This window comes from Symphalangus syndactylus, chromosome 20, assembly GCF_028878055.3.
Source record: "Symphalangus syndactylus isolate Jambi chromosome 20, NHGRI_mSymSyn1-v2.1_pri, whole genome shotgun sequence".
Lineage (NCBI taxonomy): Eukaryota > Metazoa > Chordata > Mammalia > Primates > Hylobatidae > Symphalangus > Symphalangus syndactylus.
This window is the reverse complement of record NC_072442.2, coordinates 35,588,505-35,610,299: the sequence shown is the minus strand read 5'-3', so window position 1 is coordinate 35,610,299 and position 21,795 is coordinate 35,588,505. Positions and strand designations below refer to the sequence as shown.

Sequence of the window (21,795 nt, the reverse complement as noted above, 5' to 3'; positions counted from 1 at the left end):
CCAGCAGCCGGGGCGCCGAGGCTGGAGGGGACAGCAGTGAACAGAACCCCCGCCCCCCAACCGCGCTCAAGGCCAGTGGGCCAGTCGGGGGCGCAGACGAGTGGGGAGGCCCTCACGAGCCCGGGCGCCATGGGCCCAGCTAAAAGAGGGCACTTCTCGCCGAAAGGGAGAGCGCACCCCTGGCCCGGCCTGGGTCCCGGCGGCCGCGGCAGGAGCTGGGCTGTGCGGGGCGCGGGGAGGGGGGAGGGATTCCCAGAGGAGGTGATGTGTTGGCTACAACTGCGGGCCAGGGTAGGGAAGTGCCAGGGGGTGTTGGGGGTGGGAGGGCAAGAGGGGAAGATAAATTGAAGCTGGGGAGGTGCAGGGGGCTTGCACTTTATTCTACCAGCCGCGCACCCCCCCGCCCCCCCACACACACATACACACACATGCACACACACACATACACACACATGCACACACACACAAAATTAACAGAGGAGGGAGGGGCTCAGGTGTGCATTTAGGAAGCACCCTTGGCTCCTCTGGAGACAGGGTTACAGAGGGCACTCTGAAGGCAGGGAGACCCGCTGGAGGCTATTGAGGGCCGGTGGCAGTGGGCATAAAGATTACAGATTAAGCTGAGAGCCCTTCAGGATGCAGGCCTGAAGAAGCTGACACTGAAGAAGCTGACAGGATGTGGGGACCTGCTGGACTAGGAGGTGAGGGAGGAGGGGTCTAGGATGGCTGTGGACCTTCGCTTGAGGCAGGGAGACCTGGAGCAGGTGGGGGTGGGGACGGATGAGATCAGACTTGGACCCACTGAGCTGATGGCAGTGGCAGGCCAGCCAGGGAGGCAATGTAAGGATCCACAACCAGCTACCGCACGTCACATCTTGGCAGGTGCCAGGCACTCCCAGATCATCTACTGTCACCCTCACAATAAACCCACAAGGTGGGCGTTTCCATTACCCACTGCCTCAGAGAAAACAGAGACTTAGAAGAAGGAAAGTGCTTTGCTCAAGAGCAAGTGGTGAAAGGCCAGGTGCAGTGGCTCACGACTGTAATCCCAGCACTTTGGGAGGCCAAGGTGGGCAGATCACATGAGGTCAGGAGTTCGAGACCAGCCTGGCCGACATGGTGAAATCCTTGTCTCTACTAAAAATACAAAAATTAGTCAGGCATGGTGGCGCTACTCTGGAGGCTGAGGCATGAGAATTGCTTGAACCTGGGAGGCGGAGGTTGCAGTGAGCTGTGATTGTGCCACTGCCTTTCAGCCTGGCCAAAAGAGTGAGACTCAATTTCGAAAAAAAAAAAAAAAAAAAAAAAAAAGGCAAGTGGTGAAGCTGGATCAGGGGTCTAGAGTCAGAGGAGAGGTGTGGGGTCTATAGGACAGAGTTCCCTGATGGCCCACAGGACTCTGCAGTCTGAGGCCTCTGGGAAGTGGCCTGTTGAACCAGGACAATCTTGTGACTATGAGTGAAGACGGAATTAGCAGCCTTTAGGTCTGAGGGTATCCTAGGGGATTTATGGGAGTTTGGGGATCTCTGGGTGTCTTCGGAATCTTCTGGCAGCCATGAGGCTAGATTGTGGAAATCTGGGGAAGGGGTGGCATCTCTGTTGACAGCTGTGGCGGCAGCATCTGGCGGTCTTAAAGAGGATGTGCTTTGTAGGCATCTGGTGAGATCTGGGTGGTGCGCTGTAGTGAGGGGCTTGATTATATAGACCCTGTACATCCCGAGGGGGTGGGGAGATGATGGGTATGTTTGCCAGGCCATAGGACCCAGGAGGAGCCCCTGTTCCCCTATTCCTAGTGAGGCCTAAGCTTCTGGGAGTTGGGAAAATACCCCTTATTGGCAAGTGTTGGCAAACCTACTCAAGCTTCCAGAATTGGGCAAGTGAGTGGGGGGATAAGGAGGCTTTAAGGTGACAGGCCCACTTACAGCTACTTGACAAAGTCCCAAACATGGACATACTGTGTATCACGGGCAAGTCATAGCTCAGGCTTGAGAAACTCACAGCAAAGCCACACACAACACCTCCAGGCACACAACACACTTGGGCTTAAATGTGAGGGGTTACTTGACCCACCGTTTGAAACATACCATGTATAGGCCCCTCACATAACACACAGGACAGACGGGGAGTGGGGGAGAGACAGAGGGACCCTGCCCTGGATTCTTAGCCCCAATCAGCCCAGCAGAAACCCTCGAAACCTTCGTGCCTGCCTCCCCACCCAGATTAAGACTACAGATTACAGGAAGGTCACGCCACTTCACTTCTTGGCTAGGTTTCCTGAGCAGGGCCTTGGTGGCCCCAGGGTTCAGTGAGTTCTAACTCTGGAGCCATGACCTCTGACCCTGTGGTTTGGTGGTCTCTGATCTTGGGGATTAGACACCTTGATCCGTCTTCAGCATCCTCAGGGCTCCCAGAGTGTTCCAACAATCGTCCACGTAGCAAAGATGCTTTGGGAAGAGTATTCACTATCCCCAGGTTTCCAGGCAACCCTCAGGTGGGAGGCAGGATTGGACTGGCCTGAGGTGTAGACCTAGGGTTTTTGAGGGATAGCTATGGGAAGCCAGAATTTGGCTTAGCATGAATGGGACCTGTGTGACACAGCCATCTACAAGGGATGCTTCTGGAGCAGACTGTCCCTGGGGGTGCTGGTCACTCATCTGGATGTTGTCAAGGACCCACCAAGGTGACCTTGAAGGGCCCTGAAGTTGGGACTTCATTCCTTATGGCAAAGGTGAGAATCCCCTAGTGCCACACCACTGAGTGCAAGTGCCTCCATGCTTCAGATCTCTGACATCTGCACACCAGCACCCCGGCAAGGAAAGGCTGGTCCTGGGGCCTGCCATAAGCTCCTGCCCCATTCCCTGCTGGCTCTCACCCCTCTGGGACTTCACCAAAGCTTGTCCCTGGAACTCTGGCACCTAGACTCCCAGACCCATTAGCATTCGAGCTGGTGAGTCAGCACACAGGCCTGCCGGCCCAGCACAGGGGCTGGGGCTATTTCAGGCCACTTGGCCCGCCCCAAAGGGCAAACAGATTCTCTAGGACCCTGGGTACAAAACTGCCAGGCAGTCACCTCCCACCCCCAGCAATCCTTTGATCCTTCACCTGCCTCACACCGGGTGCCTCCTGAGAGTGTCCCCACAGTTTAGAGGTCTTCTGGGGGAGGGACTTGGGGTTCACCTTGCTGTATTTAGCCCATCCTTTGAACTTCTTGGAGGCCCTGAAAAACGAATGCAGACTAAACGAACGCTCTAGAAACCCTCAGCCCTGCCCAGGAGGACTGGACAAAAAGCATGGGTGCTGATGGCTGGAATGGGTGCAGAGAAGCAGTTTGCTAGAACCGGGAACGGGGGGACACTGTAGGAAGTTCCTCAGGGTTAGAGGCAGCACTGGTGGGAGGGGACCACCGGGGCAGCCTGGCATCCTTGATCCCTGCCCACTCCCCACCACAGTGAATCAAGAAACCAGGCAGCAAGGCTCTGGGGGCTGCCTTTATGGGGACGACCTGACAGAGGGCATGGTCCGTACAAAACCGGGAACAATACATACATATATATATATATTATATACAGAGACGTGGTCCTCCCGACGGCTGGGCAGGGGTGGCCGCTGGCCCAAGCAGCCAGAAGCGGCCCCGCCCACCCGGTTCCGCCCCCTCCATCTGCCCCGGTGAAGTGCGTGAGCCCAGGACTGAGACAGCCAGCTCCTTCGGGGATGGGGACACATCTGGGGATAGGAAGGGGTGGGGACAAGAAATACTGATTGAAGTCATGGTCTATTTACAGGGGACAAGAAGCCAAAACAGATGGGATGGGTGGTCTGTTTTTAAAAAATAAACAAAAACCCAGTTAGGGCAGAGGCATGAAGTGGCAAAATGAGACGGATTTTGAAAGCGGAGGGGACCTGGGGGGGGGGGTCTCACCTCCCTTGGTCCAAGCCCCAATTTGGGGTTAAAGTGGGGAAACAGAGTCGATTTCACTTAGAAGGCAGGCTGCCAGCAGGGCAGCCCTGGTCTCCAAAAAGATGAGTAGTAGTAAAATTTTGCCCTCCAGTCAAAACATTGGAAAAACAGTAGGGGTTGGGGGTGGGGGTGAGGCTGACTCCCTGCAATGTCAGTAGGCTTCCAGGCATCGCCCTGGGCTGGGCAGGCAGGGCAGCACAGGATAGGACCTGGCTCTCCAGGGAGAAATGTTCCCCTTGCCTAACACTAGTGCCTCTGTAGCCAGACCCCCTTTCCTCCCTGGCATTCCCAGCCTTGACCAGGAAACCTGGACCCCAGAGAGGCCACATAACAGTTCCAAGAGGAGGTTATGGCTATTTGGCACCTGGAAGAGGGGAGGCACAAGGAGAAATTGAGGGCTGCTGCCCCAGGAAATGGGGAGCTGGGGACCAGGTATCCTGAACTCTCCCTTTTTCCCACTCTCACTCCCCTTTTCCCGAAGGACACATGAGAAATCAGTGCAGGGCCAGGCCCAGCCTCTGGCTCTGGGGTGGACTCTATCCCCCCCAGGACAGGGAACAGAGATGGGGGAGGTGTTGAGGCAATGCCCCCACCCCCCAGGCAGGAGGGTCAGAATGCAACAGAGACGGCACAACGATGGGGGGAGAGGGAAGGGCTAAGAAGGTAGAATCTCAAGAGGCCCAGGGGCCACCCAGGTGCCCCATGGGCAGGGAGCAGCCTCCAGTTGGCAGATGCTGGGAGAGCCCCAGCCCCGTTCCAGTCCAGAGACAAAAGCTGGAGTGTGTAAAGTCTGGCAGTTTGATCTGCAGGTGCTTGTGTCCATCGACCACCAGGCCAGCCCTCGGCAGCCCTCGGCCTCTGTGCCTCAGCCCCATGGGGCAAGAAACAGGCTGCCCTTCCAGCCACCTCTGTCTGCCCAGGCCATCTTAAGGGGGCCTGTGATATGAGCCCTCTGGTCCCTGAAGCTGGGGGAGGTGGGGTGGAGGGGTGGGGGGAGTCGGGGCACCTGTCCCCAGGCTGGTAGGGGGAGGGATGGGGTGTTGAGGACAGGGGAGGGAGGACAATGGGAGGGGGGTTAATTATTGTCCAGTCAAGGAATGATTCCTGTTAAGTAGAATTGGAATTCCTCAGTGTTTGCAAGTTTCCTTCCAGTTCTGAGATCTGGAAAACAAAGGAGGGTAGGGGGTCAGGTCTGGACACCAGGCATGATCCCAGCCCCTTCCGCCCCCCTGGTGAGGACATGGCATCCCCTCCCTCCAGGACCCACAGGGTAGGGGCTTCAGTGTTGCTCCCTCCACTGGGCCCTGCCCACAGGGCGCCCCGGGCCCACCTTGTCCAGGAGCTTGTCCATCTCCTCCTTTCTAGCCAGCTCCGACTCCTCCAGAACCCGACGCTGTGCAGTCTCCTTTTTCAGGAACTCGATCTCCCTGGGCACAGGCAAGGGACAGACAGCAGGTAAGGGTGTGTGGTCTGGCTTTCATCCAGGGCAACCCAGGTCCTCAGCTCTACCTGGGCAGCTCTGTCCTTCCCTGTTCTCAGGCTGGGAGGCCGAAGGTTTTCCCAAAGCCTCTGGGGGTCTGGCTCTGTGCTGGCTCTGACGCCTGGTCATTCCGGACCGGGTGTCCCCACCACGGGGCCCTCCAACTTCTGTGCTCCTTGCCTCCCTACTCAGCTGGAGGGGTGGGGAGGGACTGCCCTCAAAAGCCTCTCAATGCTCCCTGGGCCCAGCCCGCCCAGCCCCCAGCCACGTACTTCTGCTGGTAGTCCTTGATGAGGCGCTTGGCCTTGCTGTACTTGCGCTCCAGGGCCTGGTACTGCGCCTGAGTCTCCCGCAGGTGCTCGTCCACAGCCTGGCACAGGCTCTGGGCCTCACCCCAGTAGCCTTCCAGTTTCTCCATGCGCTCCTTGTTCTCCTCCACACTCTGTTCCAACTGCGCCTTCTCCACCCGCCAGCGCCCCTTCTCCTGCTCCAGGCTCTGCAGCTGAGAAAGGCATGGCCCTGGGTTGGTGGGGGCCAGTAGGAGCCAAAGGGTACCCCTATCCTAGCACTGGGGCCAGAGTTGCCAGGGGATTCCTACCGTTGTGGAGTCCATTGCACCCCAACTACTAACCCTCTTTGGCTGAGCCTGAGAACTGAAACCCAGAGAGGAAAGAAGTAGAGCTCAGCCTCACAGCTCCCACCAGACTCCCTGTCACTGCACCCCCTCGCAGGGAGGCTGGAAGGCTTCGGTTAGTCACTGATACTCTGACTTGGGGCAATGCAACTAATGTTCCAAGCCTCAGTTATCCTATCTGTAAAATGGTAGTGATATGTGCCTCCCAAGCTCACAAAAGCTCCAGTGAGACAGTATATGTGAAGTAAAAGGGCAGATGAGGGTCACCATTACTCTCTGTCCCCTCTCTGCAGCCCCAGCCCTGCTCGCCAGTCTCTGCACCTGTGGCTTCCTGAACAATCCTGGTTCTCTCCCAGCTTCCAGGTGACCCCAGCGCAGACCTCCAGTCCCCCACAGCTCAGTTCCGGATCCTCTGTTCTCTCTATACTCACTGCCCTGGGGCACTGGCCCATCTCCCACACCACCTCTGTGCACTCTGAACTACAAATCTCAAGTTCCAGCCCACCCTTGCTCCCAACTCCCAGCTTTAGCTCCCAGCTCCTCCCAGGTACCATGCCCCAGACCAGACCCCCGCAGCTGCACAAACCTATGCCTCCTTTCCTGACTTGCTCTGTCAAAAGGCGCCACAACCTCACAGCCATGTTGGCACTCAGTCTCAGGCCCCTGCGAGGGATGCTGCAAAAATCCCTTGCTCTCTGTCCCCCAGCCACACAGGCCTTCCTGCAGATCCTCAGACTTGCCACAGGGCCTTTGCGTGTGCTGTCCCCTCTGCCTGGAATGTCCCCCATCTACCCTCCTGCTGGCCTAGTTATTTCCCTCTAGCTCACCCTTCCGCTCTCTGCTCCGTGTGTCACTTCTCCAAAAAAGCCCCCACAGCTTCCTCCAACAGCACAGCCCTACTCCCACCTCCACCCGAATCAGGCTCCTCCTGCTTTAGCAGCTCAGTAAGCCTGTTCTCTCCTACAGAGCCCCATGCCAGTGTGTGACGACACAGTCACTGGTTTGCAGATGCCCAAGAACAACGATCAACTCTGGCTGTGCCCGTCATGGTGATGGGAACAGTACTGGACATCTGGAAGGTGCCCAGAGGATGTTTGTAAGTGGAATGCACTCACAGACCTTTGGCATGCCCCTCCCTTTCATACTCTGCATACACCCCAGGAACATGGCCTGTCACTCTGACCCTGGAAATGCAGCGCTCACCTACCCTTCCTTTCCAGACCCTCTGCCTATACTCTGAGCAGTCCTGGCCTACCCCTGCCAGGACACTGTCTGGGCCCCTAACCAGTTTGCCTGCCTCCCAGCACTGCCCACTTTCATGCCCTCCCACTTTGTAGGCAGTGGCTTTCCGAAAAATCCCAATGGCCACATACCCCATGCTATCTGTAGGACCAAGGCCAGAGTCTTTAGAGGGGAGGCAGGATACTGCAAGCCAGAGCCCATCCTGGCAGTCCAGCCCTGCCTCCACCTCTCCCCGACAGGCATGCTGCCACCTCCTGACTGGCCTCCCCTCAAAGCCAGCCTCCAAGCTCCATGGAGCTCCTCTCCCTGCCAGGAATACCCCTGCTTCTGCCCCAGCCATCCAAACCCCAGCCTCCTCTCCTGCATACCCCCATGTGAGAGGGTACACACACTCCCATGTCTGCAAGACCCCTATAGATCTGTCTCTCCCCACCACAGCAGAAGCCCCATAGGTACTGGGACTCCTATAGTCTAGGTCCCAGCAGAGGCCCCATACAGACTTTTAATATGAAGTCTGTATATCTGCATGCCTGTGAGGGTGCTGGCACCTGACATGCTTGTGTAAGCATCTGTGTATACTACGTGTGTGTGTGTGTGTGTGTGTGTGATGTGTCTCCATCTGGGGTCAGCATCAGCACCTGTGTGTTGCTTGCCCAGATGAGAATGTGCATGCCCTGTGACACTCTTCCTAGACTAGGTGGTCTGATCGATGGCCATGCCTGTGTGTTTCAGAGCAGATGGGTGCAGAGTGGGTCTGCGTATCCAGGCTGATAGCCCCAAGTGTAATGTGAAGCACAGGTACACTGTCTCTGTGACTGTGTCTGTGTAGAGTGGGTGTCTCTATGTGTCTGTGAGGTACTATGTGAGGGGGTCTGTGGGTACTATGTGCCTGGGGCCAGGCTGCTATGTGTCAGTGTGTGTATTTCTGGGTGGTCTGTACTTATCAATGGGCCTGTATATAGCAGATATATGTGGGACAGCACAAACATAGAGACACCTAGAGCAGAACTTAGCATGCTTCGGTATCACAGCTAATATATTGACTTTTTTTTCTTTTGAGACAGGGTCTCATTCTGTTACCCAGGCTGGTGTGGACTGCAGTGGCACAATCACGGCTCACTGCAGCCTTGACCTACCCTGGCCGAAGTGATCATCCCACCTCAGCCACCCAAGTAGCTGGGATCACTGGTGTGCGCTACCACACCTGGCTAATTTTTGTATTGTTTGTAGAGATAGGTTTTCGCCATGTTGCCCAGGCTGGTCTCTAACTCCTGGCTCAAGCAGTCTGCCTTGGCCTCCCAAAGTGCTGAGATTACAGGCATGAGCCACTGCGCTCAGCCTACTTTGACTTTTTATTGAGCACCTATTATGTCAGACATTGTGCTAAAGACTTGACGTGTATTATCTCATTTAATCCTACAACGACCCTGTGGTGTTGGTGCTATTATGACCTCATTTTACGGATGAGGAGGCTGAGGCACAGAGAAGCAAGTGATGCTGGAGCAGATGGATCCAGAGCTTGAGCTCTTAATATCGTTATCTATCATATCCTCTTGCTTTAGAGCAGCCTGTTCTGTGGGTACCTGTGCCTAAGTGTCAGCATGTGCATGTGAGGGGAGGGGGACCCTGCTCCTCAACACACGCATGCACGCACGCAAACGCACACGCACACGCATACGCACCCTCACCTTTCTTTTCAGCTGCTGGATCTCTGCCTCAGTGACCGCATGCTTGATCTGGAGCTGTTGGGCAGAGGGGCAGGCACTTAGCTCTGGTAGGGTGGGGCAGGCAGTGTCGACGGCAGGAGACCTGCCTGCCTTTCCCTCCACCACTCCAGGGAGCCCCTCATCCCACCTCCTTGAACTTGTGCACCAGCTTCTCGGGCTCCATGTCCACAGGGGACAGTGCATCCTCGTTCTCCGCTAGCTCAAACACCTCGATGGCCATCTCACCACCCGGGAACGTGGGGCTCAGCTCCTCGTCCTCGTCAGTGGCATACTCTCCTGTCTGCGAAGGGAGACCGGCGACTGTGGGCCCTCCCCACCCAGCTGCCCTCAGCCCTGATGACCAGGGCTGGGACCAATTGCCCATGCCAGACAGAGAGCTACCCAGGAATGTGGTTCGTGCCTCCCGCTTCAGCCTGAGGCTGGACCAGAGACACGGTTTACGTCTTCCCCCAACAGCCTGGTAGTCCCCTGATGACAGAGGGGGTCAGTTCCTCATCAGCCTGGGCCTCTGAAGAAACAGCCTGTACTATCTTTCCCCTTCCGGATCTATCTCCCTTTCAGATTAGGTCCCCCAAGACTAGGGCCTATGCTCTCCCCTCAGACTGGGGGCTCTTTCAGAGGACTGTGTATTCCTTGTCTGGCCTCTGAAGACAAAGAGTGTGACTGGAGGACAGGGAATGGCACTGTGGGCTTTTTACCAGGGCAGGGGAAGCAGTAGAGGCAGATGACTGTAATGCTTCATCTAGCCACCAGGGGGCGACCACGCGGCCAGCCAGGCAGGGACTCCCTACCTCCTCGTCATCCTCCCCATACTGGGCGTATCTCTGCTCCATCATCTCCCGCTGCCATCGCTCCTGTTCCAAAGTCTGCTGAATTAGCTGGGCCACTTCGCTCTGCTCTCCCGGCCGCTCCCGGCCAATCATAAACCTGCAGGGGCACCGGCATCATCCGCTGCCTCTGTCCTCAGCCAGGTAATGCCATCATCCTCCCTGCTGATGCTCCCCTCTCCAAACTCAGGCCCTCCCGGGGGAGGAGAGATGAGAGGGCTGAGTCCGAAGGCTGCAGTGTTAATAATGAATGGGGGAACGGGGGTCCTTATCAGGTTTCCTTCCCAAGGGAGACAGGAAGGCCCATTCACCCCTCTGGCCAGTATTGCAGGAGGGAGAATGTCAGCCCACCTCTAGGCTGGGCTGCAGGGGACATGCACTCAGGAGGCTCTTCCCCTGCCACAGGGGAGAAAATGAGGCAGGGAAAGGTGAAGATGACCCTCCCAGCAGGGATGGGCTGCGGAGGTGTTTCTTGGGTATGCTCCAAGCCTCTGAGCTTCAGGAAGGGGCGGGATGATGGCAACTGGAGATTAGGATGGAGAGGAAATAGTGGAACTTCCAGGCACCAGCCCCTCCTCCCGGTGGCCACCCACATCCTGTTTCTCTCCACCACCCTTTCCTGGGGGTAGTACCCCTCTTGCAGGGGGGCAGGGAGTGATCCCTGAATGTTAAGCCAGAGGTAGAGTGGACACAGGGAGCTTCTGATCCAGTCCCCTTGGTTACAGGCCTGGGGAGGAATCTTCCCAGGATGACACGGGGCTGGTCGGGGTGGGGGGGATGAGGTCCCAATGAGGGGACCCCAGTATGGTTAGCATTCACCCTGGACGTCCTGGTTCTTCAGTCAGTGAGTTGGGGACAGGTAGGGGGAAGGAGAATAAGCCCTAGAGGACAGTTTGGAGGGCTGGTGGACAGTGGGCCAGGAAGGCTGAGTACTAGAGGCCAGAAAGCTGGGATGAGAAGGCAGGTGTGAGGCGAGGGACTCCAGGCACAGCAACTCCTGCAGCCAAGGAGTCGGCGGAACCTCTGTGAGCTGGGCCACCAGAACCTTAACTGGCTGTAGGCAGGTGAGCGGAGTGCCTGGATGAGGACCTCCTGCTCACTCCCACGCCCCACCCCTCTGGGTTCTCACCGCACTCGGCCCTTGGTGTTCCGGAGCACAGACGCCGCGAAGCTCTGGGTCACTCCCACCAGACTTGTTCCATCCACCTCCACCAGGAGATCGTTCACCTGAATCCTAGCAGAGTGACGTTGGTTAAGGGGTCACAGGGGAACCAAGGAGCAAGGGTAGAGGTAGCCTCCTCCCATCAGAAACTCCAGGCTCCCCAGCCTAAGTACATAGTGAGAACTCATCTCTACAAACAATAAAAAAAAATTAGCTGGGCATCGTGGCACGTGCCTGTAGTCTCAGTTACTTGGGAGGATGACGTGGGAGGATCATTTGAGCCAGGGAGGTCAAGGCTGCAGTGAGCTGTGTTTGCACCACTGCACTCCAGCCTGGGCAACAGAGTAAGACCCTGCCTCAAAAAAAAAAAAAAAAACAAACAAAAAAAAAAACAAACAAACAAAAAAACCAAGAAAAGAAAACAACAAAAAACCTCACAGATACTTTGTCCTCACAGGGACCTGGTACTTTGTCTACCTGCGTAACATTCACAAGGCCAGAGGATTAAGTGTCAGCCAGGCCCACCTGTGTGGGCAGTGAGAGCCAGGCAAGCAAAGCAGACACAGGCGTCCAGGACCAGGAGACGCGGCAGGCACACTTCCTGTGACAACCACACTCTTGTCCCCTCCTCCATCATACTTGACCGAGCGGTGTGACATTCTCAGAGTTCATCTCTGCCATGCACACTGGCCAGGAGCCCCACAGCACACAAGTGACATGCCACCCTCTTACGTGTACATTTCTGCACAGAACTGAGTGCACAGATGTCCTCCCAAGTCCCCAAGACTGAATGGCACTCTCTCGAGTTCACACTGTCCCACACACACCTGATACAGGTGCACCTGCCGACACACTCCAGTTGTGTCCCCTGAAGCCCGTGTTCTCCACACAAGGGGAGGTTCAGTCCGGCCTGCCGAGGGAGATGGAGGGTGGGGGGCCTCTCAGACACCTCCCTCCTCCACTCCACCTCCCTGGGAGCTCCAGGCCTTCTCTCAGGACTCCCACACGGAAATGGAGGAAATGGCCTATTGTCAACAGCTCACCCCAACACATGCCACTCCCAGGTGGGCATAAGTGAGTGGCCACGGCCACCATGCACACTCACTCCTTAGACAACCCACAGGCAACAATGGGAAGGGCTCTGGAAGTTCACATTGGGAGGGGAAGGGGTAAATGAAAGGGCATCCTGTTCCTGGCCCCTCTCCATGCCACCCGGGCCACAACAGGTAGAAGCCCCTTGACAGGGTAGCCCCATCTCTAGCAACAAGATCCCAAAGTCACCCGGCTGCCCAAGGACACCTGCTCACCTCTGTCACATGGAGGGGGTCTAGGTTTGCAGGTACCACAAGGGATCCCCAATGTCAACTCTAACTTACAGCCATCCTGGGGGATGCCCTACAGCCCTTCCTACTGCCACTCCCCACACCCCTGGAATACACAGCTAACACAGGGGTCCCTGGCTGGCACACAGCTCCAGGATGCCCTCCCTGAACCTTCTGTCCCACAGAACTCACCCCTTGCAACCACAGACGCTCAATACAGGCACACACACTCACATGCGCAAAGCTAGCCTGTCTCCAGAGCCACTGCCACCAATGGGTCTAGTCGCAGCCTCCAGGCCCCTGCTCTCTATGCCCCAGCCACACCTGCCTGCTCGTGGCTCCACTGCCTGGAACCTCTGCACTCACTCCCTCAGCACAGCTAACTCCTGCTCAGCCTTAGCTCTCAGCTCCAGCACTGCTTCCTCCAGGAAGCCTTCCCTAATGCTCAGAGAGGTTAAACCCTCCTGTTGTATGCCTTCACAGCAGTCTGCATTTCCCTCCATTTCACTACTTTTTGTGTGTCCACTTGTTCAATGTCTACCTCACACTACACTGCACACTTCTCAAGTGTGCCAGGCCCTCACCACTGATTCCACAGGGCCCAGCACCAGCCCAACATTGTCAGAGACTCAATGTTCAGTGAAAAAAAAGCTCAAATATACTCCATGCCTGTCTTCTCCCTACCAGGGCCCAACCCGTACTCCAGACCAGGATGCACAACACACGCCTATAGCCCCCATGGTCACCAGCCCCTCCTGGAGAACGTAAGCTCCTTGAGGGCATAGGGGCTGATCGTGCTCACTGTTGTATTTCTGGGGCCTGGAATAGCACCTGGCATGGCAGTGCTCCCCGAACATCTCAGCTGCACACACAGCACGGAAGTCTCCCAGGGAATGCCCGCCCCACCCCCTGCTCAGTGGCCCACCCCACCAAGGATGGCCGGTTAGAGAGGGAAAAAGGGTCAGGCCAGACTGGGGAGGATTGGTACCTGCCATCCCGATGGGCCGCACCACCCTCCGTCACGGTCTTGACAAAGATACCCAGCTTCTCCAGGCCCATATCCGCCCCGGCGCCCATGCCGATGATGCTGATGCCCAGGCCCTCGGAGTCTGTGGAACAGAGAGTGGTGAGATGGCAGGGCTTGTAGGGGACAGACAAGAGACTCTCCACCCCGAATTCCAGGGCACAGCCCCCCACATCAGGAAGCAGTCCCCATTAGGGGATGTCCCACAACTGAAGAAAGGGCATGGTTCTGTCCACCTTCTTTGCCAAGTCAACTAGGATGGCTCCTGAGCCGCTCCCTGCCCTTTGTCCCTTCCAAAGAACCAACGGGCAGAAGAGTGTGCCAAGGGTGGCACAGGCAGGTAAGACTGTTGCATATGCAGACCAGGGCGTGTGGCCGGGATGGGGGTGGCCAGGATGGGACTCAGCCCTAAGCCTTTGGTCTTCTCCCTCTCAACTAGTCTCATCTGTACTCACAGCTTCAAGGACCAAAGATCTCCAGATTTTCTCTCCCCTGAGGTCCATTCCTCTATCCACACCTGCCCCTGCCTGACTCATGGGCCTCTGATGTCCCAACTAACGACCTTCCCCCACAAACACTCCGTCATTGGGGATGGTACCACTACCTGCCACCTGCCAGACCTGGGAGGCACCTGGATTCCTCCCTCCCACTCACAGCCTCCACCTGAGCCAAATGACCCCCAGATCCTGTGGATTCTACCCCTGGAGATCTTTCCAGTCCACCCACACCCGCTCTGCCATCTTCCTGTCCACACCACAATGGACTTTCTCCATCCACTTGTGACCCCCTCCCTACATCACAGCCTGGCGTGGTCTTTCTAGACCTTTCCTGTGCTTCGAAATGGCTCCTAATCCATCTTAGCAAAAGACCACGTGGTCTGCAAGGCCTCATTTGCCTGCCCTTCTTGCCCTCCCTGTGAAAATGCAGCCAAGCCCCTTTCCTGCCTACTCCCCTAATTCCTCCTCACCAGAGTGCAACTCAAGCCTCACTTCCCTGGGGAATGCCCCCAAGCACAGTCTGGTTAGGTCACCTGTTAAACGCTTTTACAGCGGCCCCTCCTTACCTTCCCCAGCCCCTATTCCAGCGCCTAAGGATGAGATTAGATGTGACTGTGCCTTCCATGTCTGCCTCCCCCATCCATCTCTCCAGGAGCCCATCACTGTGTCCCCAACACAGAGCCCAAGACCTAGCACACAGTACCCTACAGAGACCTGTTAACTGAATGTGCAAATGTGGTTCCATGACCGGGGTGGTGGGGGTGTGGCTTGGCCTGGGCTGGAGGCCCTGTTTGCTCTGGGTACTGACAAGAGAGGAGCGGGGAAGGTCACCAAGGGCCCGAGTCAGAGGGAGAGGCCCAGCAAGTCTGTGGGAGCCCCTGAGGGCACAGGGCAGGAGCTGGTGCCAGAGATGAGACCCGGGTCAACCCCAGCTGTGCCCAAGTGCCCTGGTCTCCTGGACTCTCACCCTTCTCCAGCTCCACAGGGAACAGCTCCAACCTCTCTACCCGCTTCTCCAGCTCGTACTCAGCAGAGGCCGCCATGGGATCCACATCCTCATTGCGACGATCGTAATCCTCATTGGAGTAAGTGCTGAACACCTGGGGAGGGAGGCAGCTGGTCAGAGAGGCCGGCAGGAGGGCAAGGGCAGAACTGGCATGAGGAGGCCGAGGAGGCAGGCCGAGTTACCCACCCCATGCCTCCCCATGACAGCCCTGAGATGAGGCCTCACCCAGCCCCCTGAGACCCCAGCTCTGAGCAAAACAAAGGCCCTTATAGTTCTGGAGCCCAGGGTCAAGACAGAAAGGGACCCAGCCTTGGCAGACCCGCACTGCTATTCTCTCTGCAGCTCCAACCAGCGTGAGCATGGTCTGCCATAGGCACGGAAGGGGAATCCTGGAGAAATGTCCAACTCAGGAACCGAGACACCCAGATAGAGGGAAAGTGAGAGATAGGACCCAGAGAGCCAGACAGGCAAGAGGGGACACAAAGACAGACACAGAGAGGAAGGAACAGGCTGAGCAGAAGAGGGGAAGAGGAGGAGGGGAGAGAGGATGGAGAAGATGCTGGAGAATGCCAGATGGGGAGAGAGGGGGGAGCGGGTGTGAGACAGCAGAGGGGGAGGGGAGCAGGAGGGGTGGAAGGGGAGAGGTACCCAGGACTGGCTCTGACTTGCCGCTCAACTGGATGTTGGAGCAGGGGAGGGAAGCAGGAAAGACCACCTCTATCCCCGTGGAGAAGAGGCAGGCCCTACACCCCCAGGAGCCCCTCGGGTGGCAAGAGCAGGGGAAAAAGCTGGGCCCTGTGGCCTTCCCTGCACACCCAGGCCGCTCTCCCTCCACAACTGCAGCTCTCTAAGTTACGCCCCCTGTCCACGTGCTAGGGGGCCCAGGAGACTGAGGAGGGGACAGCCTCTGACATTGCCCACAGCGAACTCAGGCGCCATGGGGCTCCGAGGCCAGCCCTGCCTTGGCATCTCCTGTACCCCTCTGTTGTCTCTCTCCCATGTCTCTCAGCAAAAAGAGGAATTCCTCAGCTGTGACCCTCTCAGAAGGACAGAGAAGGTGGGGCTGGGCTCTGTGGAAATGTCTAATTCTGGGCCCAGGCAGGGGTGCCCCCAGTGGGAGGTTAATGAGCACCATTTGGGGTACCATGACATGCTCAAGCTTCATCGCCTGCAGTGACAGGTTGGCACCACTTGGAGCCAGGCGGGGGCGGGGAGGGATGGGGAACAGCTCTATCAGTTGGCTGAGTCTGAGCCCCGAGGAGTCAGACGAGGACCCCATCTCCCCCAAGGGCCTTGTCAGGGCCCTGTCTCCTCCAGGAGCAGACCTTGTGGGCACCCTGGTGGGCAGCAGCACTCTTGTGTCCCAGCCTTTGTCTGGGTTTGCTTCGTGTCGTCCCCACCCCCTACCAGAGAGGCTCGCTGCCACAGTGTGAGAGGGAGGGGGTGCTCATAGGACTAGAAGGCTTAGGTGGGAGGGACCCCTCTGGTCACTTAGCTCAATGCCCTCAATTTCACAGCATCAGAGAAACTCTGGCTCCAAACCTTAAAGCTCATCTATCCACTGCACCCCTTGAACAAACAGGCTGCCTACCTTGCACACATAGTCCAGGGCACCAGGCCCACTGCCCAAGGTCACATGGGTTAAACTGTGGCCAGGCAGGATGAGACTGCACCCAGCTGGGACAGGTGGGTGGGTCACTGGTGACTTTGTTTCCACTGCACACATGCCCCAGGCTCTGGGACAGGGCTGGTGTGAGCCTGGACTCAGCAGTGGGATTTGGCTCACTTTGCACTGGAGTCCCCTGACTCTCACCCTCTGCTCTAGGAGACAGGGTCCCTTCATCATTCAGTCTCTACAGTCTCCTGGGTCAACCAAACCCCTCTCTGACACACATGGACACACACGCCCACTGTGACCTCCAAAACACATCCTCACAGCCTGTCCTGGGCTGCACCCTGCCCTCTTCTCTCAGCCTATCAAATCCATTCCCTTTCTGGTCCTGCCCCCTGCAGGAATCCCAGGCCTGGGCTCAGAGGTCCCAGACCACCTCCTATATCCCTCCTTGGGCTGCCCACCATGATATGCCGGTCTAGCAGAGGGCCCTAGGGGAGGTCCCACCTCCCCGAGGCCAAGCTGGAATTGGGTTCTCTGCCCTCAGCAGAGGCCTCCACCTCCAGAAGGGCAACAATTGGGTCATCCGTGGGGCCCGGTACCCTGGACTTAGCATCAAGGCAGGGGCAGGAAGAAGAAAAAGTGGGGCCCCTGTGCCAGGATGGGGAGGAGGAAATCCCCAGTGAGGCTGAAAGCCAGCCACACGGGGCCCGCCACACACCCTGGCTCTCACACAGGGCGGGCCAGCTCCAAAGTCACCAGGGAGCCGGGAAGCACTGCTCCAAATCATGTGCTATTTTTTACCGAAAAATCAGGGTAAGGCGTCAAATATAGACAGTCAGAGGCCCAGACCAAACTCCATCTCTGAGGGCATCGGACTGCTCGAAAAATTAGTGGGGGTGGGGTGGGGGGATCCAGACTCTGCTTCAGAGTCCCAAGAAACACTACAGTCCCCCATTCCCTTCAGAACCCCACTGCCTTCAGGAGGGGAAAGGGGTTGCGAGAGGACCCCCCCAGGTCCCAGCCCAGGGGAGGGGCTGGCCTGAGAGCCACTCACTTTTAACCTTTCAGGCCTCTTGCTGGGGTGGGAGGTGGGAGGGGGGCAGAGGCTGATATTCTGGGCGAGTGAGAGGAAAGTTGGGAAGCTTCAGAGTCCAGGAGTAGTTATGGAAACGACAAGCAAACAGATGGTGCTTTGGCTAGGGAAGGGTAAAGGCAGGGCAGGGTCCAGGCCAAGGAGAGTCCAGGGACCTGGACACTTCCATGGGGCGGACCTGGGGCCGGGTGCAGCGGAGCCTGGGGCGGTGAGAAAGAACCCTGCAGGCTGAATGTGCTAGCCAAGAGTGGAGGGTGGTGGGAAGTGGGGGGAGGGGTGGCCTGGGGTTTTTGATTCTCCCCCAGGGGATGTTCCCTCCCCATCAGCGCTGTTCTGAGGATCTCAAAGCTCTGGCACAACCCACAACCCAACCACCAATAGTGGCGGTGGGGATGAGACTCCCAAAAGGGGCAGCTCCCATCCCTCTTTCAGGGCTCCCAGAGAATGTGGCAAGAACACTTGGGGACTGCCAAGGCCATGGGAGTCTGTCCTATTGAGCAGCCAAGAGTAAAGGCATGCCCACTACTGCCAGGCACCCAGGGGGATCCCAGCCCCACCCCCTCCTCCTCCATGCCTGCACAAGGCCTCTCCCCATCAAGGACCACACAAAGTGCCCCTCCCTGTGCAACCAGGACCGGGCAGCTGGCCTGCAGGGACCCCCAGGGAACACGGCGCCAGCCAGTCACATGGCCACAGACCAGCTCACCCTCACGATCTGCTTCCCTCTTTCACTTCTGCAAAGTTGGGGTGGGGGTACAAACAGAATGGAGGAAGGGCTGCGGTCCCCTGCAGCTTCGTTTTGAGAAGTTCCTGGCTTTCCCCTTTCTCACCCCATCTAGCTCCCATACAGGGGGAAAGCACCCCGGCCCCCTCTCTACCCAGTGAAGGGTAAATGTCTCTCCTGAAGACACACACACCCCTTCACACTACCCAAACCCCAGCCTCTGGCAGCCGCTGGAGGAAGGAATGTCTGGGTGAGGAAGGGAAAGCCGGTGTCCCAGGACCCGCGTGGAGCAGGGCGGGTTCCGCGGAGCGGCGGGGCGGGGCAGCAGGCGGAGGAACCTGAGGGCAGGTCGGGGCAGGCCACCCTCCTCGCACACCTGAAAATCCCTCTCTGACAAACAGCTGGAACTCCCCCACGCCCCCCTGAGGGTGGGAACTTCTGGGAAGGGGGCTGGGTGGCAGGGGCTGACTCAGCCTGCCAAACCCGGCTGGCTGGCGAGCCGGGGGCGGCCGCGTGCACGTGGCAGGGGCGGCGCGGGGGCAGGGCGGGGGGGCTCACTTACTTGGATGGGCGCCGTGCTGAAATGGATCTTCCGGCTCGGGGCTGGGTCCTCCTCCTCCGACAGCCCCGGGATCTCCACGCACCCCGACTCGGGCTCGTAGGGGGGCTCCCCATCCTCCTCGTCTTCTTCGTCGTCCTCCTCTAGGGCACTGCCCGCAGAGTCCTCCCCGAGCCCACTGTAGGCGCTCACGTCCACCAAGTCCGCCTCCGAGAAGTCCTCCTTCTTGGATTCATCTACCTCCTCAGGGGCCACGTCCGGGGCCCGGCCATTGCCCACCCCCCTCTCTGGCGGCGCTACCGCCGCCGCCTCCTTCTCTGGGGCCGCTTGGGCCTTTGGCTCCTCCGGCGCGGGGCTGGCTGCGGTTGCCACGGTGCTGCCATTCTCCAGGGCCGCGTGGACCGTAACCTCGGCCTGGATCACCTCCCCGGGCGCCGACTCGGCCTCCGACTCCCCGCTCTCCTCCACCTCCACCGGCTTAATCTTGCGCACCTCCCGGGGCTTGGGGGGCGGCCGGGCAGGGGCCACTCGGTGCTGCGGGGGCTGCTGCCCTACGGGGCAGCGCTCTTTCTCGGCCGGGGCATCCCCCGACGGGGCGGGCGGCGGCGGCGGCGGGGGCTGGAACACCCGGGACCGCTTGCTGACCAGCTTCGAATTGACCTGGGGAACCCCTGCGGCCCTGGGGAGCCCGGGCCCGCGGTGGAGCCCGGTCCTCGAGTCGGCCTTCTCGAAGACGGCGCTGAGCTGGCTGACCGTGGGGGACACGGCGTCAGCGTCCAGCTTGTCCAGCGCCTCGGTGCTGCCGTTGAAGCGCACCACGACGTCCAGCTTCCGGTCCTGCAGGCCGGCGCGCTCCTGCCTCAGCAGCCGCCGCGCCGCGGCCTCCTTGTCGCCGCCTGCGGCCGTTGGGGCGCTCCGTTCGAACAGCTTCCGCGTCTCCTGCAGCCGGGACGGCGGGTGCGGCGGCGGCGCAGGCTGCGCGGAGGGCGCGGGCTTGGAGTCGAAGCGGCTCACGCGCTCCGACACGCTGGTGCCCAGCTTCAGCAGGGCGCTGTGGTCCACGTTCTCGTTCAGGCTGCTGGCCCGGGGCAGCGACAGGCGCACGCCGCGCTCGGACGCCCGCGGGGCCTCGGCCAGGCCCGCGCCGCCGCCCGCCTCGCCCGAGGGCCCCGCCGTCGTGCCCATCTGCAGGAACATACTTTTGATGCGGTGGACGTTGGAGCCATATTTCTTGTGGTGGGCCCCCTTGGGTGCCTCGTCGGGCCCAGGCGCGTCGGGCGGCTTCAGCGCCTGGATGCCCGCCTCGTAGGCGCTGCGGTGCGGGGAGGCGCTCCGGAGGGGACCCCCGGGCCCCCGTGGCTCCGTCTTCATCATGGTGGGGGGAGCCGGGTTCACATCCCCCTGCTCCCCGCTCCCCCGCTTCAACAGGCGGCTGGCCAAGTCGGGACCACCGCCCCCTCCCCCGATAAAAGAAACCCCAGAAGGCCTTTTCTATGGTCCCCCCAAAACCAAGCTGCCAAAAACAGTTAATCCCGCTTTAAAAAAAAAAATGAAAAAAAAAAATCTCCAAGCGCCCTGTGTGTGGGTCGCCTCCCCCAATCAAGCTGCTGAAGACAGCCAGCCCCGCTTCAAAAGCCCGAGCGGCCTGGTACGGTCGCCCCCACCCAAATTAGCAAAGCGGCGGCTGGGGCCGGTGGGAGCGCGCGCCCTGCCCGCGAAGCAGCCGCGGTGTCGCCGGCTCACATCGTCCGAGGCGGTGTCAGCGGGGCTGGCAGCCCGGGCGTCCCCCAGTCCGGCCAGAGGCCTCGGCTCTCAGGGGGCCCGGCACCCCAACGCCCATGGCTGCTCCGCCGGCCCGGGCCGCTCCGCCGCCGCGCCTCCCTCCCTCCCTCCCTCCCCCCCGTGCCCCGAGCCTCGGTCTTTCTCTGGCTCTGCCCGAGCGGCGGCTGCCGGAGACCGAGCGGCTGCCCTTCTCGCAGCCGCCGCTGGGGGACTGGCACCTCTGGGTCCTAAAGGGATCGGATTTCCGGGGCCGGAGCCTGTGAGCCCTCCCCTTCCCCTCCACCAGAACGGATCCCCTCCCCTCCCCAGCCCTCGCGGAGAGCCTTCCGCTGCCCCCGGACGTTGGCCAGCACTCTTCAACCTGTTTCCATCACAACCTCTGATTGCAGCTTATTACAACCTACAGAACCGCACCCCCATGAAATAATGGGGGGAGGCAGTACATCCACGATGGTCTCAGTGTGAGGGGAGGGGATTTGTAGGGAGAGGCAGAGGTTCATTCTTCAGGGTCCTCGGAGCTAGTTCTTCGGTGTGCTTCAAGGCTTTAGCATCAGAATCGCTGGGCACTTGGTAAAAATACAGATTTCTGGGCTCTCTCTCGAACCTTGTGAAGGAGAATCTCAGAGGCTGAACCCAGGAATCTGCATTTTAACACTTCACTACAGGCAATCTTTGGCACCCTTGGAGGTGTGAAACCTTGGCCCAGCGCTGGTGACCTTTCGATGGTGGGGGAGGGGTGGTGAAGAAAGGAGGTGGACCCCGTCATCCAAGTAGCAGGGGATCACCAAAACTGCCCTTTAGAAGTCTGGAAAGGATGTCCTGTCGCCTGTCTGCTGTGCACCCGTCTTCAGGCCCCTGCCCTGGCACTCCTGCCTCTCAAACCGGAAGGAAGGGTTTGGGAGCAGGAATTCTACAGGCCTGGGGCCAAAGTTTCCGCAGTGAGAGCTCTAACTTGGGTCTCTGATTTAAAGGATCCTGGCCACTGTGTTCCGGTGGGGGTGGGGGGGTGGGGAGGGTGACAGTGACCTACACATCCCCTGTCCTGGCAACCCAGAAAGCTGTTTGATGCTCTCTGCACCCCCCGCATACAAAGCTAGGGTGTTGGCGCTGCCTGGGCCCTGGGTGTGAGTCCGCCCTCTGGAC

The 21,795-nt window shown here is 58.9% G+C and overlaps 1 protein-coding gene across 1 annotated transcript; it reads right to left on the bottom strand.

Moving 5' to 3' along the window:
- Window positions 1-3,475: 3,475 nt before the first annotated feature.
- On the bottom strand, window positions 3,476-20,732 carry PPP1R9B (protein phosphatase 1 regulatory subunit 9B). Its single transcript, XM_055256069.2, has 10 exons — window positions 18,874-20,732; window positions 14,841-14,973; window positions 13,341-13,461; window positions 10,998-11,102; window positions 9,833-9,968; window positions 9,169-9,321; window positions 9,003-9,056; window positions 5,711-5,940; window positions 5,289-5,385; window positions 3,476-5,119 (listed from the first exon to the last, which is right to left on the bottom strand). The coding sequence occupies exons 1-10, from the start codon at window positions 20,242-20,244 to the stop codon at window positions 5,066-5,068; spliced, it is 2,454 nt and encodes an 817-aa protein (XP_055112044.1). The 5' UTR covers window positions 20,245-20,732; the 3' UTR covers window positions 3,476-5,065.
- Between the last annotated feature and the right edge of the window lie 1,063 nt (window positions 20,733-21,795).